At 43.7% G+C, this 15,869-nt stretch overlaps 1 protein-coding gene across 4 annotated transcripts in view; it reads right to left on the bottom strand.

Annotated features, from left to right (window-relative positions):
• Nucleotides 1-434: 434 nt before the first annotated feature.
• PIK3R3 (phosphoinositide-3-kinase regulatory subunit 3) overlaps nucleotides 435-15,869 on the bottom strand; it is a 58,742-nt gene continuing 43,307 nt past the window's right edge. For all 4 annotated transcript variants that reach the window (XM_046944862.1, XM_426652.8, XM_046944863.1 and 1 more), the window contains 8 exons: nucleotides 13,888-13,986; nucleotides 12,287-12,467; nucleotides 11,456-11,581; nucleotides 10,541-10,683; nucleotides 9,689-9,865; nucleotides 9,269-9,343; nucleotides 8,732-8,902; nucleotides 435-7,301 (listed from right to left, as the gene is read on the bottom strand). In XM_046944862.1, coding sequence (XP_046800818.1) covers nucleotides 7,100-7,301; nucleotides 8,732-8,902; nucleotides 9,269-9,343; nucleotides 9,689-9,865; nucleotides 10,541-10,683; nucleotides 11,456-11,581; nucleotides 12,287-12,467; nucleotides 13,888-13,986 — 1,174 coding nt within the window. In that variant the 3' untranslated portion in view covers nucleotides 435-7,099. The remainder of the gene's footprint in view (nucleotides 7,302-8,731; nucleotides 8,903-9,268; nucleotides 9,344-9,688; nucleotides 9,866-10,540; nucleotides 10,684-11,455; nucleotides 11,582-12,286; nucleotides 12,468-13,887; nucleotides 13,987-15,869) is intronic.

Consider the following 15,869-nt stretch of genomic DNA (forward strand, 5'->3'; position numbering starts at 1 on the left):
CCATGCACAGCTGATGGAGCGCAGAAACGCCGACTCGGCGCTCAGAAAGGCTGACTCAGCGCTTTGGGAAAACGCCAGCACAGCATTTTTAGGAAACGGTTGACTCAGCTGTCGGTACAACTGCTGAGTCATGGGCTCGGAGAAACCCTGAGGAAGCGGTCCGCGGACCGTTCATGCACCCGCGAGTCCAGGGCCAGGCCCGGGGCCCTCAGGCGCTCAGGCTCCCCTTGTTTGTCACCAGGTTTGTCCCCACGTCCCCCGTGGGGCGATGCGGGGTGGAGCCCGGCTCAGCCCCAGCAGGTTGGCTCTGCAGCCTGTGCTGTCCGAGGCAGCCCCAGCAGCGCAGCGTGCGGACACGAGCACAGCCAACAGCACCACGTCCCAACCGCGCCGCGTCTCTGCGTTGATTAGAAACAGCCGTCAGTACATCCTTCTAAAACATTACATGTCAATGTGCTTTATTGCAATTCTTTATTGCATTTTGATCTAGAGCAAGTAGGCCCAGGATGCTTAGTGTCTGGGATTTAAAAGCCCAACCATCTATTAAAAGAAAGTACAGCAAAATCGTAACACATCTGGTGACAAGTACAGTGTTGCATTACTGATCTAGAAACTACAGTATGACTTGTCCGAAAACACTAACATACAATTGGTTTCCTTATGAAGCAGTTTTGTTTCTTTTTTAAAAGTTAAACTACATGAATTCCTTTTTTTTTTTTTTTCTTTTTTCTTTTTTCTTTTTGACTACACCATAAACGACAGCAGAACAGGTTTTACACAAAGAACAAACGAGAGTACCAAAGTTACATGCTGGAATCCATACGGAAAGAAAATAAGCGGACAGCTCGTTGGGAAGCAGGTTCCGAACAGAGGCGGTTTCCCTTAAAGAAAATCGAAGTCAAATAATAATGAAAAAGGAGTGAAGCAAAGGCTGTACCGAGGAGTGCTGCTGCTGCAGCCCCACACCCCACACGCAGAGCGCGGTGCCCCTCATGGAGGTTTCCTTCCCCAAACCTTTGCTTTCGGTGCGTTTCAGTGCCGCGTCCCACAGGACACAACCGGAACCCACACCGAATTCGGCTTACAAACAGAGGAACGCCCCCCAGGAAACCCCTCCTGCAGGATTTCAGAAGCACGGCTTGGAGGTGGTCAGGACCGGCTCCTGTCAGCTATGGAAATAAGCCCAGCTTTGCCCAAGCAGGGTGCGCAAGCGGTGAGCTCTGCTTTAGTTTCCAAGGGGCGGTGCCACTTACAGCTAACGCATATAAATGTGTATGGGAATATATTTTACATATATCTATATACATACAGTACAGATACACACGCACGCGCACGCACACGCACACACACAGATGATGCAGACCATTACAATCCCGTGGTGCAATTAACAGCCAGATATACAAAATTAACAGGTTTAGCCAAACCTCTCTGCCCGGCGCTCAGGAACACAACCCAGCCCCAAACCCATCCACACAGCCGCACTGCAGCCAAGCCCTGCGGGCCCAAAGTCACGGCCTGGCACCAGGCTGATGGCCGCCCCTGGCGTTCCCATCACTGGACATGATCCTCTGTACCCAAACGATCCCAAAGCCCCTTCCCTGGCCTGCTGCAGGGTGAGCACCGCCAGCCCTACGGAAGCGATACGGAACCGACGTTGGGGAAGGGTCACATCAAAGCTGCTTTGTCTAACACCGATTCTTCCTCGGGAGTTTAATTTTTCCTCTGAAGCTCACGTGATGTATTTTAAAGGCAAATGCTTGAACAAATGCTGTCATACAGTAGGGCGACTCTGTGCCAATAGCAAAAAACCCTGCAAATTCTGCACCAGTTGTATGGAGGCAGCCCCAGCGAGCGCACCTGGAGCACCGCCGCCATGTGAGCAGCGCACGGTGCTATCCGCCCCTGTGAACAAACAGGAAGGAATTGAAAAGATTTCAAAAGAAATTTTTTTTCCCTTCCCGTTGGGTGGAAAATATTTCTGCCCACAGAATGCGGGATTCACAAAAATGTTGGCCAAACTTCCCCTCACCCCGGCACAACGAGCTCCTCGCACAGCACTCGGCTGGCCCAGCTGTACGGCCAGCCTTCCTCCGGCCCAGCAGCTCCGCTCCCCGCTCCTGGCAGCACGAGCTGTGCCAAAGGAAACCAGGGATCAGCGGCCGCGTTTCCTTCCAGAACGGAGGAGCAGTCCTTCATAACTTCTATTAATTTCCTGACTGCTTCTTGCAGTGCACGCGGAGGACAACAAAGAACCCCAAGCTTTCGGCCTGCGCTGTGGGAGTGGCTCTGCTCTGCATCCCCTCTTTCTTCCGCGGTTGAAGACAGAGCTCCCACACCAGCACCTGCCGCTGCTCCGCCACGCCACAACCTGGACAGCTTCGGGATGCAGACCCTTCCCCTTTATAAAGCTACTTGGGGGCTGTTTGCGTGCTAAACTGCAGTAAGCGTAACCCGCTCCCCTCCCTGCTTCGTTCTTCGGGAACGCATTTTGACTTTGCTGGTCCAAAAGCAGATGTTGCAAATTAACAGAAGGAACCTATGCATACAAAAGTCTGATTTGAAAGATGATCCGAACAAAACAACCCCTGACCCATCCTAATGCTTCGTCAAGCTGCATTTTGAACCTGCCTCACACCCCTCCCGCCCCACAAGCAGTACCTGTTTTATGTCTGCACAGTGCAGCAAACATACGAGACTCACTAACATTTCAGCTTTTTATTCCCTGTTAGTGTAACAAAAAGAAAAAATAAACGAGACATTCAAGAACAGAAGAGAGATTGTTCAAGTACCAAATGAGGGGCTTTTCCAACCCGAAGCTGTGACACTCCTGCAGCAGTTCTGCACTCGGTGTGGGCTCGGGGCCGCGCAGCCCTCGCTCCCTGTCCTACCCAGAGCTGCACCAAAGTGCCACCCTGCATTTCCACAGTCCCCATTACAGTTGCCTGGCTTTGCAAAGGACAAACTTTGGTTTTTGCCCTGCTACGACTTGGATTCGGACATGATGAAGTACAAGCCCTTCTCTTGGACTCGGCTTTCTGTTGTGGGACTCTTGCTTACACGAGTGTCAGCGAGAAAAGAATCAGGCCCGTCACATTAAATGGAAAACTTCTTGATGTTCTGCCACATCAAGAGAGACGAGTGTGGAAAGAGCAGTTTGTTTTTGGCATGAGACAGAGGGCTGGACTGGATCTACACTCCGGATTGCAACTACCCAGCGGTGCAAAGCAGCTGAGAATTATAACAACACCCAACACAATACGAGCCCTGAAATGTGGAACGTCCCAGTCGGGGGGTGGGCATAGGCTGCTCCTGCTCCACACACCCTGAGATGTCCCTCTGCCCCTGGGTTGGTTACTTCCATTCTAAGATTACTCACAACCAGTACAGAAATGAGTGGGAAAAGATCGTTAACTTACTAACTTCAAAAACATGGCACTCTCGGCTGACGTAACGGGGCCAATGGCAACTGTGGAAGTCGGCCTGATTTCCCATCCATCCAAATACAAAATACTGAATCACCCCTGATCCCTGTAAATATACTTCAAAACAGATTAGAAGAAACTGTGCATATCAGAGTTTCAACATTCCCACCCCACCCCCCTCCCCCATTTAACACTGTGCAAAAGTTATTTATTTAACCCTACATACATATTTAATACAACACGGGTCAATGAAATCAGTACTCCTCGGACCGCAGCCCAACACAAAGCTGCTGCCACACCAGTGAGACCTTCCCCCTTTTCCCCCCTGACATTTTGACTCTTGAAACCAAAGCTTTCTTGCCTTTTACTGCTTTAAAAGAACTCGAGTTCCTTTGTTTTGCCTCTATGTTCACATTTCCTGTATTTGTTTTAGGCTTAACAGCTGTTCTATTGTACGGGGGTGAAATCCCCGTACCTCACTGGCCCAGTTCTGATTTCTCAGCCGTGCAAGTTCACAACTACTGGAAGCAATGGTTTGTCTCCCCGGTCCAATGCCGCCGAGCAAACAGAAGCAGGCTGAGCACACAAAGGCAGCAGGACCAGCCCTTGCTCAGCTGATGATGGCAGCTCCCTGCGCCAGTTGGTTCGTACCCATTTTTTCACTTGCCATACGAGTGCAAATCTGACGTGAAAAGAATCTGTGCAATGGCACGTGAGGCTCACAGGGCACTAATGCCAGCAGCGTGGCTTCAGGTGCCTAAAGCAAATACAAGAAGACACAGCGGCAAAACGTAGGGAGGAGCTGAATGCAAGCAGCACGGCCTTGATCTGCCCACAGACCTCCTCCAAAGGTTTGGGCCAAAGAGAATTTCAAAGAATGCTTCGAGATGGCTCTCAGCTCTGAGCACACCATTCACAGTGAAAGCATCACCTGTGATTAGCAAGGAGATCTCTGAGAGAGACGAGCCAGAGCCAGCATCTGAACTCGCTCACACCACTGCAAAGCCAAGATCCTGCCAGAGACGCCAGTGGGATTACACAATATTTGCGTTGGCATGGCCGGGGCCGGAGCCTGGACCAAGACCTCACAGGATCAGTGAGATTCCACCACAGGGAAACTTCAGACAGCCCCACTTTTCTACCCTGCTGCTGTCAGTACTGAGAGGGTGTGCCAGGACTTACGGGCTGAAAGCAGACCTGTGCTTTTTTAAAACAAAACCGAGCCCAAGCGCTATCTAACAAGGTAGCAGGTGTCCCTTGGACAAAAACAGGGACGAGAATTACGCGTCCCACCAGCTCTGAATGGTAATGCTATAAGAGGACAGCCCAGAGATCACAGGGGCACAGAAAACACAGACTCCTGTAGCTAAGGTTTTTCCACGGGAACGAGGCACCTGGCTGTCATTTGTGCCTTTGAATCGATTTCCCTCGTGATGCGTCTGGACTGAATCCAGCACTGAGGGAACGTCAGATGCACAAGAGGTGTGAGAACGACAGCTCTACAGCTACCAGATTAGAACTACTGATTACCCAAGAGGTGGGGCAAGGTTCTTTAAAAAGCAGAATTTCCACATCCATACACAACAGAGGATTCCATTCCAGATTTTCACACAGAGCAAAGGCTACATCAGCTTCTCTCCTTTTCTTGGGGAAGTGGGACAGAAGGAACACGAGAGCAGACGTGGGGCACTTTGATATAACAGCTTGCATGAGCTTTCTTCTCTGTTTCCCAGCTTTGGTTAAGTTTCGTAGCGTTTCATTGAATTAGAAAAGTGGAATCTACAGAATTCTTTGCCAGAAGATTACACTCTCTGGCTGATTAGAAAGTGCCTGGGACGTGTCGGAGTCATTAGTGCAAAATAAAACATCTCACGGGCATGCCAGGCAACCAGACTGCCTTCCTTGCAATGGCTGTCAGCGCTTCAGGCCTGTCATTTCCCTGCTTGCAAATTCACAACATTCAGTTAAATAATACTTATCGTGTAAACATGAAATATCAACAGGCCTGGCATTCCTCCCCACGCATTACAGAAAACCCACATTTAAACAGGAAATCAGCCACAGGGTCAGAAACAGGTCTACAGCATTCCCAGATCTGCATGACTGTCTGCTTCCTGTCCTGTACAATGGGCGCATTTCAAGGGAACCGTTTCCAGTAATAGGAACAAAAGTAACTTTCAAGGTTGCACACTAAACAATTAATTTGCCGGTTATGCTTTGATGCCAAATGGCTCAGTTTGCCAAACTTAGCTCTTTTTCATTTTAGAAGCTTAAGGAATGGAAATAAGCTGCTTTGTATGGTGTCCAAGGAGGGGATTTATTGGATGATTGCTATACTTGACAAAGCCCAGGACTACCTCCTCCAGTATTTGACAGCAGCCTTTGCCAAAGGATGGTACCAGACACGCACTAACTGAGAAGTACAGCTCCCCTCCCTTCCTGTGTTTTGCCCTGTGTCCAAAATAACTAAGAGAGAATTCAGATTATACCACTGTAAAATCTTGCTTGGCAGCAGTGGTGTGAAAGTTCAGAATCTAGCTTGCAAATTCTAATTAGCATGCTCACTTCTATACAGAACTAAGTGGCTACTCCTCAAGATATCATTTGGTACAACAAGCCATCCAGAAGCATGAGATTGCACCTGCCTCTTCTACATCAAAATCAAGCATTACAAGAGTCTGTCATTGTTCAGCAAGAGAACTGCAACATGTGAGTGCAAGCTTCATTCTAGTTTACATTCTGAAGCACGTATCTTTAACAACGGAAAACAGAACCCCAAGCTGAGGAGTGGGAGAAAGGGAGGGGTGAAAAAAGAGAGGAGTGAGCAGTTACATCAGATCAGACAAATTTAGTGTTTTGAAGCCACACGACATTTTAGCTTTTCCTTTTATTTGTTTCAAGTTTTGGTGTAGAAATTATGTGCGGATGCTAATGCAACCTTCCCCGTAAGTGCTCAATCTAGCAACAAAGTTTTGGTGTGTTCAATTTGGTTATAAACGTTTCCTTTAAGTGAAGACCTGTAGTGCCATTGAAACCAAAACTTCATCACCGTTGGCAAAAAAATAAAGCAACTTTTCTTTACAAGCATTTTCCATTTAAATAAAAACCTGAAGCTTTCCCATTATTCCTTTGGTCTTCTCTCACCAAATTCCATGCTACCTCAAGACAAGCCCTCTTTCGGAAGTTCGTCTGAATCGCAGTGAAGCTGCTAAAATTAACAGAGAAGAATTGCTGTGGTAGAGTTCCCTCCCCAGCTTCTTGGGAGTTTAAGACTGAAAGACATTACTGATGCCTCAAACAGAGGCTTCAAATCGTCTCTACTAGAACAAGAGAAAACAAACTCCGATTAGAAGTTCCATTGAAGGTGCCTGGCCAAAAATCATCTCCAGAAAACAATGCTTTGCTTCCAGTATTTTTGTATGGGTTTTGTTGAGTCTATTCCCCTCATAAGGAAACAAAAGTATCAGTGTAAAAGCACAGCTGAGCTTTTAAGGTAGCACCAGGACACCTACACCCAAGTTGTCATCTTGTTGCTGCTAGGCCTCTTTTTGATTCACATTCACAGAATCACTTCTTGTGCAAAACAAGCAGTCTAAGGAGAAAGAATGCCCTCCAAGTTCTAATAAAAATTGTAGAAAAGAATCCAAGATAGCCAACACTTTCCTCCTCCCCAAAATTTATCTGCAAAGAGAAGGGGGCATCTGTGCGTAGACAGGGTAGGCAAGCCTGACATTGAGGGAATCGTTGTGTTGAACAAGGGATGTCTGCTGGTAATGAAGAACCAAATCTTTAAGTGTGCTGTACAGATTATATGGTTCTGCAAACCCATAACCTCTTGGAGTGCTGTAGATCACACAGTGTTTCACTTCTCCATCAGCTCTGCAAGGAAAGAAAACAGGAGAGCTTGACATCAAAGAACAAACCCGAAGTGACAGTCTATTAACAATTAACTAATGCAGCAACACTGCCAGTCACTAAATTACATAATGGAGGACTCAGTAGATGCAAGCAGAGGAGATTAATAGTCTGCGAAGAAATAGTGCTTCAGGGCATGTGATTAAATACTCTTGCATAATAATCCACCTAAAGAAGCCTCTTCTACCCCAGCAGCACGATTCCCTGCTGCATTGTTCTCCAAACATTTCTTGGAAAAAAAGTCAAGAGTTTAACCAAGAAGATAAGCACCTGAAATCAGCAATGACTTTGTGCTCAGCTTTTTTGGAAACCTTTCCACTAAGTGCGTGCACAAGCCAAAACCCACATGTTCGTAGGACCTACAGAATATTTCATGAAATACAGCTCTAATTTCCAGTGTGCATTTTCTAATGTTGAGCATGGCATAGGTTCAAGTTGGTTCATTATCTGAAGTCATAGCTACAGAGTCCCTAACTTGGCAATGCATTTACTGGAACACGGTATTTCCAAGGCTGCTAGAATAACTCATCTGCCAAAAAGATCAAGTATTATGTAATCCCTGTACTGAAGCCTTTTACAATCCAAGTCACATGTAGGAACAGGTTATGTTAAGCCATTCCTTTGCTATAGTGTAGTATGATACCAACCAAGTGAAAGTATCTGATGTCACTTCATTGACTGTGACAAACAGGTATCTTGAACACAGCAGATACTACAGTCTTCGGTTACCTTGAGGTGATATACCTTCACATATTCATTTCCCAGCCTTGCTTTCAGATGCAATTAACCTCATGTGAAATAAATCAGTGAAAGCCACTTTGCACTCGAGAACAGGCTTGAAGGATTTTTAGATAATGGAATCAGAGTTTTTCTGACCTCCATTACACCAGTATAAAACAAAGTGAAACACAAGAAATCAATGCAAGGCTGTGTGAATGTCAAAAATTACTGCTCATAAATTATGCCTCCTCTGAAGCATCACTGTTATTTTAAACACAGAAGAGAAAGCACCTCAAATTTGGCATGTCTAACAATGAGAACAGAAGATGTTGCAGCTTTACAATCTCATTTTGATTCTTCTCATGTATTCCTTGGCAGAGAAGAGTATTGGAGAGTTTGGCCTTGATTTGCTTATGACTGTACAGCTTCAAGCTGGGATACTTCAGAATTTTTTACTGGCAATTGTGGTGACTGAAGAGACAGCTTGGACTACAGTTACTGTGCTTTGAAAACAGATTTCTGCAACAAAGCTTTTACCATGCTGGACTGCCTGCAAACAGGCAACGCATTTCAATGGTAGGTGTAGGATATGCCTAGCTTTTGTTCTCCTAAATAAAGAACTGTTGTAGAGATTTACAAATTGAACAGTTATAACAAAAAGAAAATACACTTACACCACAGAACAGGCATAACATCCTTTCTTGCTACTCTCTCGAATTAAAAATGCTCCATCAGGTTTCCCACAGAGCAAGTCTTCTGCTTGGATGCGGTTGAGATCCCCGACAAACCAAGTTTTCTCATCATGATGTGGCAGGTTTTCCTCTTCTTCATTCACAAAATAAGTGCTGAGAGAGAGTGAATTTGTTAACTTAGCCAGTGCTTAGTGAAGAGTTAATAAACTCAGTGATTTTTACAGAAATACAAGAAAGCTCACAAACATAGGGAGTTCAGGATCTTAACAGTCATTTGGTATCTGCTGACATCTCTTAATCTTCCAAGTTTCAACTCAGTGCTTAATTGTTCCAATTTAGATGTAATCCTAAGCGTTTCAGCAGACTTGCTGCCTCGAGTGACATGCAGCCCCCTACAGAATTCCTTCCTTTGTTTGTACTCCTCTACTTAGGAATTGGTGCTTTGTATTACCACCCTCCACAAAAGGCATCATTTATCAGTGGAACACTTCTCAGTAAATCCTTATGCATGACACTTACTCATCAATATTTTCATTTTTGATCCCCAGCCAGTCGTTTATTCGCTTCTGCCTCACCCCTTTGTGATTGAGCCATCTGCCAGAAGAAGAGGACATTAGTATGTTACTTTAGAGTATGCATGGGGGTTTTCACACTGAGCAAGCTTAAGTTCAGACACAAAATCCCACAAATGAATGCTGTGAAGCTTAGTTTGCTCTCCGTTAGCAAAAGACACAGAAGGACCATAGATTTCATAAGTGTGCTTCTGCTTCCTTGCATAATCTTCTGCGATGCCCTCTTTTCTGGTACAAGTAAAGTACTTTAGCACTCATGGAACTTCAGTTAAGAAAAGAAAATATAATTCACATTACCCTGATGAAAACAGTCATTAATCAGGTTCATCAGAGACACTGCTTTGAGGAACAGGTCAGCCTTACTTACACGAGATACTGATCTCTGATTTTGCGGAGTTGAATTAGGTCAGGCTTGATACTATTCATTTTCTTATCAGTCTCCCTGTTGTCCAGAGCTTGTTTCTTCAAATCTTGTTCCAGACGCATTTTACTGTCATGGATCTCACCCAGGCGTGATTTTAATTTTTCATAGTTCATCATTATCCTACAAACAAGTGTAGTATTTGAGAGGTAAGGTCAACCCAGCCAGAATGAAGCACCACCGTGGTACAATACAATTGTTACGGGTAAGCATTTTCGGCTCCTCTACCATGATTCATTAAGCACTGTGTCAAGTTAGGCACTGTACCTGGCATTCCTTCAAAGGTCTACACACACTTTTTTCTAGTAACTTCACAGAAAAGCAAATTCAAATGAGGCCCTTCTTTTTGATGATCAATATCCGTTACTGAGTAGTGGCAATTAAATATAGATCTCCTTTGAATGTGACCAAAACTGATTATGAACTATGAGATTTATCAGAGCTACATCCACTTCTGCTGCACAGTTTACTTGTAAAGAGTTTGCTGAATTATATTCTGAGCAAGTTCAAATGGAAGTGGGATAAGCAGATGAAATTATTTCCTGGTCCTTGTCCCTGTATCTTCATTTACGTGAAGTCAGAGACAGAATAATCTGCAAATCTCCCATCTCTTCTGTCTGCAATGCAATTTCCAACAGCAGAGGGCTTTACTGAAGGTTCAGATACTTTGGGGAAAGGTCTCAGTGCAAATACTTAGTTTACAAAGTGCTTTACATAATGCGATATAGAAGGACTTCAGAGGAGTGCCAGTGTGGACACCAGTTCTTCCTCAGAAAGAAACATGACTTGAGAGCCTACCGTTCAATTTCTTTCTCATTTCCCTCTCTGCGAAATCGCTCAATGTATTCTTTGCTGTATCGCTCTTGTGAGTGGCACTGTTCCTCAAATATCTTAATAGTTTCATTAAATGCTTCAATTGCAGTCCTCTTCATCTGGATTTCCTACGTGAGGAAAGAGTCCTTGATCATTTTTTCATGATGGAGACAACACATGACTCTATTATGTTCCCTGAACTGAATGAAAGGACGAACTACTCTCTCCCCCAGTCAAAATGCAATTACTCAGGTTTAAGTTTAGACAAATGTCTGAGCATTGTCAAGGAAGTACAGGGAAGACTTACTCCCTGCAAGTCTAGCTCTCTCCCTCAGATGATGCTCTCTATTAGGCTGCAAACCCCTCAGAAATATTTTAGTCATATTTTCCATCTCAGCACGCGGTAAGACTGCCAGCAAACCTCCTACCCCTGCATGAGCTATTTTATACCACAAGAATCAGTCCAAATTCTGTATTCACACTTCCTTAATGCATAATATTTGAAATCTTATTTGAACTTGACTTCTTACAAGACTTGGACAAACCTCTCCACAATTCTCACTGCCACATACAGCATCTGGAAATATTCAGCAGCAAAGGAAGAAGTCTGCAGCACGAAGCTTGTAGGTGATGGCCACTGCTCTACTTTATACTGGGAAGTTCAGCTCCTATTCCTTCCTTGCCCCACACCATAGCTCTAGGACCATCAGTCATAAGTAATATTCATTGTGTTTCCATTAAGCTCGAAACCACTTTGCTCTATTTCACAATTTATAAAGGTTTTTTCCCTGTATTTTCTGACCTTGGGTTGACTTTGCTAGCCACAGCAGGTTAAAACCATTTTCTTTACTTCTTATGTAACTGGAAAGAGTCTCTATAGATAGCTGAAGCGGAACCAACCTGTGATGTTCTGGTATATTCTTCATACAATTTGTCATACTCTTTACTCTTTTCCTGGTACTGAGCGTGGTATTCTTGAAGCTTTTTACCTACTGCATCTATATTATCTTCTTTCACCAACTGATCCTGTACATACAAAAATCTATTTAGTCTTCAAACAAAGCAGCTTTTCCTTACAAGTATTCATTTGTCAATTGTACATATTCCCAGGTTTTTTTTGCTATTGCAGCATTTTTATAATCAGGTTTCCACAAAACACACAAACTCCCCATCTAAATCCCTTCTTCCACACAGCAAATTCCACAGTCTACAGACAGTGGGAACTGGAACTATGGGCATTTCCAAATGCAGTTCTTTCCCCTTAAAACAGGGCAATGTCCCAGGCTACTGAATAAAACATTAAAATATTTTTGAAAAATCTACATAGCTACGCACAGAGCAAGCAGCTGCATGGCTCATATGTGCTTCAAGATCAACACCATCTAGAACAGTATTGCTTGGGTCCACATGGGTTTAAAGGGAAAAATAAAATGCTTCTCACAGACTCAAATATGCTACATGCTAGGGTTTCACTTCTCTGCTGGACTGCTTCGATGGAGACTGGAAGCTTGATAGAAGCAGCAGCTTAAGTGGCTAGACAATTTCAAAGACCCATTACAATGAGTAAAGTGAGGTCAAATGTGAAAACTCGTATTTTGCAAGCTTCCAAGAAAAGAATCTTGTATGAAACAAAAAAAGTCAGGCTTCACATAAAGAAAAGGGAATTATATGCAAGTTCCACTTTTTTTCTTGTCTGCACTAATGGCTCCCGTGGTTCAGTGAAGACCTTACCTGCTGGTATCGGGATACTGGATACATCAACTTCACGTCAAGCTTCGGGTTATACTGAGCAAGAGACTCATTGCGGTAGTGGTTAATCAGTTCCACAACTGAATTAAATGTCAATGGGTCAGAAAAGCCGTATTTTCCATCCCGATGATAGATCTTTATCAGTTTATTGTTGCCACCCTTCCTGTAAAGCAGTACAGTCATTCAGAAGTTTTACTGCATACCTCTTATCCTCCTCAACACTGGGCTGCTAACAAAGACACCAGTGAAGTTCCTGGGTAAGTCTTTGAAGTCAAACAGATTAACATACACCTTTATAATGGTTCTTTATATACTAGCAGATATTTGGTAGTTTAAGAGTCAATAGACTCAGAATTATCATCGGCTATTATTTGAACAGGAGCAAAGACCAAGGTAATTATCTTACTGTGTGTTCATTCTGGAGTCACCTTGAGACATAACTCAGCCAAAAGTTTTGTAAAGGAAAAGATGGATGCCAAAAGGCTGAGTAAAAGTGCCATACTGAACCCAAACCAAACTTTCCTGCAACCTGGAGTCACTAATAACATACAACTGCATATACAGTCATACAATGATTAACAACTCTCCTGAGTTATGGATGCTAACACAGGAGACATGAACCTAAACAAAATCTCCTGAGGATTACAACATGGTTGTAAGTTGAGGACTTTACATTATCCAGATTTATACATTCCAGCACTTTCTTCCTTTTTTTTCTTCTTCTTCTTCTTCTTTTTTTTTTAACCAACAGACTGTTTAGACAATATTCTGTGCTTCCTGCACTCTCCATTTTGGTTTCTAAAGACACATGCAGTCAGTAAAATAACCAAATCATGCTGGGCCTTAGCACAAAAGTCTCGAATGTCAAAGCAGAAGTCAAAGCAGAATTTAAATGACACTCTTGGCGTCAAACTTGCCATAATACAACTGAATTTCAAAGCAAGAACAAATATCTGCCACATCATAGTAACTCCCAAAGGTGTGCTTCAGCAGCAGTGGTGTATGCATCTCACCCATTTGCCTGTAACAACCAGACCTGAGAGCTTGGCAGAGTCAAGCGGCTGGACAGGCTGGGCAAGGCCCAGCAACTTGTCACGTGAGGTCTGCCATCTAACTGCAGGAGAAGTTTTAATGAAGAAAGGAATGTGGCTCTTGTTCAATATTTCTTAAACTTTAGATCAGAAAGCACAAGACACTCCTTCGACAAAGACACTGTGTTCAGTTCTCCAGAGCTGCGCACCGATGAGATATTCAACATACTCCCATTAATTAAAGTCCTAGTTTATAAATACCTTTTCCTCTAGGAGTTCTGAAACTATTAAGCCCTACTGAGTGTCTCTCTTCCCTGAGTCCTATCTCATTTACAAAGAGATATTTACAGTACTGCTTAGTAAGGGACAAGATTCAATGCACAGAACAGACTATCAGACCTGGTTATTCACATGCTCATTCTGCGATCTGCAGCATCTCGGGAACATCTCTCAACTTGAGCCATGTCAGCATTACACAGCCACTGCTGCCACTGGAATCCCAACTAGCTACTTGGGGTCTTACTGTGTGGGATAGAACGAACCAGCGCTTACCGTAACGTCAGAGTGTAGTCTCCCTGCATCTTGGTCGATGCATCACGCACCAGGAATGTTCCATCTGGCATGTCTCGTAATTTGTCATTTACTTCTTCCCTGGAGAATGGAAAGGAAGGTAAAATTAGAAGCGTTAAGGACACGACCATCGTTGCCACTGGGAGCCAGTGACATCAGTACGCATGAGGAGTTCAGTCTTCAAAATATCAGGCAATCTTTCTTCACACTCAGGTTCTCCAGCCTTATAGACCATCTAAAAGAAGTTTGAACTTGTGTAGTTATAAGGAAAAATAGCAGCAGCAGTGAAGTGCTGCTTAGGAAGGAGTCTGTTTTTAAGCAACAGTAGCAGCTGTGTCTCAGAGTTCACAACCTTTCACTGTAATCTGCTCAGGCCTTAAAGTCCACACTGGAAACAGGTGCCCTTTGAGAAGCCAGACCTGACCTCTTAAGAAATGGGCTCTACCATCATCTCTCAAAGGTGCCCAGAGTTTAGCACGGTTCTTGTCTCAAGAGACTCATTATTGGCTTAACTCTGATCTTATTTACAGTAGTTTTAAACCACTACTACCTTGATAGCTTCAGTGCAGCTTTTACTTATTTACAACTGAAGCAAAAGGAATACTCAGTCCAGAGCTTTAAGCTACATCAAGAAACCTGCTAGTGAAAGTGAATACCTGTAAGCATTAAGGAAATGCTTTCAGTTAAAGAGTTAAGGTTCTAGACAGGTTTGAGCATTTCACGCAGGCTGCATATCACACTGTGTAACAGCTCCCTTACAGGTTCTTTTTAATACACTTTTTAATACAATCATTTGGAAACTCAAGTTTATCAGGTAGTCTCAATATTATCTAAGTGGAGTAGAAACTCTATTTGAATTTGAAAAAGAAAAATCAACAGTGGCTTTTTTGTTCAAATAATGAAGAACAAAAGCATTCTTACCAAAAAGCTTTAGTTTTGATTTGGCCACCTGCGGAAAACCATTCTGTTAGTAAGACTGATTCCTACTATCATGTGCATGATCAGCTTACTTCACTCAGATTGGGCCTACTTAACTCAAATGGCTTTTTCCTTTCGGAAAAAATAGACCTGGTCTGAGGGCTTGGGCTTCTGCCTGCAAGATGCACACATGAGCTCATGACAAAACCTCCAATGCAGTTCTTGACTGAAGAACATGGCTCCTGACCTGGCAGCCCAATGCAGTCTGTACCCGATGGCTTGCCAAGTTAAGGCCATTAACAATACCAGCTTTATGTGTGTGCATATCACGTTTTAATCCAAGAGTCACTGCGATGTGGTTTGTACTACCTTAGCTCCCACCATCACGTGCACTGGTAAACAGGGAACAAATCCACAGTCAATAAACTACCAGTATTGAGCTGTTTTAAACAAACCCTGCCCAGTGGGTAGTGTGATCAGGTATCGCCACTCTGCTTTGATTTAGTATTAACAGAAAAATATCACTGCTTAGGCCCTTCAAAAACAAGATCTATGCAGGTTTGCTTTATAGAGATAAGGGTGGTACAATAAAGATATGAAAACTTTATTTCCCCTTTCAGAAGTTCGGTGAACGACGGCGGCAAATCTGCCATTCTTGCCTTTATCTGACAAAGTGTTTCAAAGTATTATGTGCAGAAGTTGGAACGATTTCTGATCACACTCCCAGCACAATCATGTCTCCCCTTGCAGCTCCAAGCTCGAGGTTTTTCAGAAGCACCTTATAACAGAAAGAGATGACTTAATCCTTTCGATTTTTTATCCAATTAATTACATAAAAACCTGCTCTTCATTTTCTGAATGTCCAAACCACGGAAAAGGGTTTCTTCAGGAGGTAGAAGTTAATTCATTTAGCATGTGCCTGTACCATCAACTCCACATAGCTGGTGATGGTTAGCACTTGGAAGAGCTATTTATATACCACCACGTAATAGAAATTAATACACATGCAATTTTAACCAAATGTTCAAGAAATCAAATAGAAAAAT

This window comes from Gallus gallus, chromosome 8, assembly GCF_016699485.2.
Source record: "Gallus gallus isolate bGalGal1 chromosome 8, bGalGal1.mat.broiler.GRCg7b, whole genome shotgun sequence".
In the NCBI taxonomy this organism is placed as follows: domain Eukaryota; kingdom Metazoa; phylum Chordata; class Aves; order Galliformes; family Phasianidae; genus Gallus; species Gallus gallus.